The sequence below is a fragment of the Mesitornis unicolor genome, unplaced genomic scaffold (assembly GCF_000695765.1).
Source record: "Mesitornis unicolor isolate BGI_N332 unplaced genomic scaffold, ASM69576v1 scaffold35202, whole genome shotgun sequence".
Taxonomy (NCBI): domain Eukaryota; kingdom Metazoa; phylum Chordata; class Aves; order Mesitornithiformes; family Mesitornithidae; genus Mesitornis; species Mesitornis unicolor.
The window spans coordinates 685-2,308 of record NW_010170444.1 but is presented as its reverse complement, the minus strand read 5'-3'; the positions used below and the strand labels follow the sequence as shown (position 1 = coordinate 2,308).

Below are 1,624 nucleotides of genomic sequence, written 5' to 3'. Positions count from 1 at the left end.
CCTTACTCCAGGTAGTTGACCAGCTCCAGGTTCTTGTAGAGCAGGTAGCAGAAGTGGGAGACGGAGAAGGCGTGCATCCAGTTGTGGTAGGGGGGGTCGCGGTAGCCCTTCTTCACCATCAGGCAGAACCTTGGCGGGGGGTAAAGGGGCATGAAATGAGGGGGGGGGTCTTCACCCCCATGGGGACCCCCACCTGCCCTGGAGTTCCTGAGGGGATGGGGTCCCACCTGGTGAGCGTCTGACGGTCCATCTTGTAGGTGTTGATGAAGTTCATGTCCTGCAGCATGCTCAGGATGGCCTGCGGAGGGGACAGGGAGGGTGGCAGGGGGGTGACAATGCCCCCCCATCCCCCCCAGCACCCCTTGGGGTTGGGATGCATGAGCTGAGGGCAGGTGGGGGACGGTGGCAGTCGGGGACCTCACCATGGAGGTGTCGTCCTCGGGCAGCGAGCGCGGGGTGTAGGTGAAGCTGGCGAAGTTGGGGTCGATGGTGGAGACGGGCTGGATGCCCTCGCTCAGCAGCTTGGTGTACTCATCATCCGACACCTGCAGGGGACGTCACCGGTGTCACCGGGTCCCCAGGGTGTCCCCAAGCTGTCCCCTGGGCCACCTCGGCCCCAGCAAGAGCAGAGAGCCCCGGGGTGTCACCACTACCACCACCTCGGGGTGGAATGTGGGGACACTGTGCTGGCAGCGGGGGGTCCCAGCTCGTGTCCCCGTCGCTGTCCCCGTGTCACCTCACCTTCATGTGGTACATCATCATCTCGTTGGCCAGGTGGCTGCGGTACTGCGCCTCGTTCACCTTCTTGTACAGCAGCGACTGCGGGGTGCGAAAGGAGGGGGGAATTGAAATACTGGGGGTGGGCAGAGACCCCTCAAACCCACCCAGCACCCCCCAGCACATCCCTGCTCCCTACGTGTGCCCTCCCCATCCTATCCCATCCCCACAACCACTTGTCCCCGAGGAACAAGGACCACACACACATCCCCCCTTCCCATTCCCCTCGTCCCCCCCCAGGTTGGGGACCCCCCAACACCCACATGGGCGATGCTGATGCCGCAGTAGATGGAGAAGGCGGTGGCCAGGTCCTCGTCGAATTTGCTGAACCAGGGGCCGTTGATCTTGTTGACCAGCTCCGCCACTCCGATGACCTCTGGGGACAGAGCAGGGGGGGACAGAGGACAGGGTCAGGCTCATCTGCTGGGGACAGGATTGTGTCCATGAGCTGGGGGACAGGGTTGTGGGCACATGCTGGGGACAGGATCATGCCCATCAGCTGGGGGACAGGGTCATGGGCACGTGTTGGGGACAGGATCACATCCATGAGCTGGGGGACAGGGTCGTGGCCACGTGTTGGGGACAGGATCATGTCCATCAGCTGGGGGACAGGGTCGTGGCCACGTGTTGGGGACAGGGTCACGTCCATGAGCTGGGGGACAGGGTTGTGGGCACGTGCTGGGGGTCCATGCTGGGCCCAGTGGGCCAAGATGGCACCTATGTGCTAGGCCCAAGATGGCGCCTATGCACTGAGGCCAAGATGGCACCAAGGTGCCGGGGCCAGGCCCACACCCATACACACTGTCCCCACAGCCCCGGTGACGTCCCCACGTGTCCCTCAGCCCTC

At 63.9% G+C, this 1,624-nt stretch overlaps 1 protein-coding gene across 1 annotated transcript in view; it reads right to left on the bottom strand.

The window, feature by feature from the left end:
* The window catches only part of PDE2A (phosphodiesterase 2A, cGMP-stimulated), a gene marked incomplete at both ends in the record, with an annotated part of 2,730 nt that overhangs the window by 532 nt on the left and 574 nt on the right, over positions 1-1,624 (bottom strand). The window contains 5 exons of the mRNA XM_010179692.1: positions 7-129; positions 228-298; positions 423-545; positions 742-819; positions 1,041-1,153. Coding sequence (XP_010177994.1) covers positions 7-129; positions 228-298; positions 423-545; positions 742-819; positions 1,041-1,153 — 508 coding nt within the window. The remainder of the gene's footprint in view (positions 1-6; positions 130-227; positions 299-422; positions 546-741; positions 820-1,040; positions 1,154-1,624) is intronic.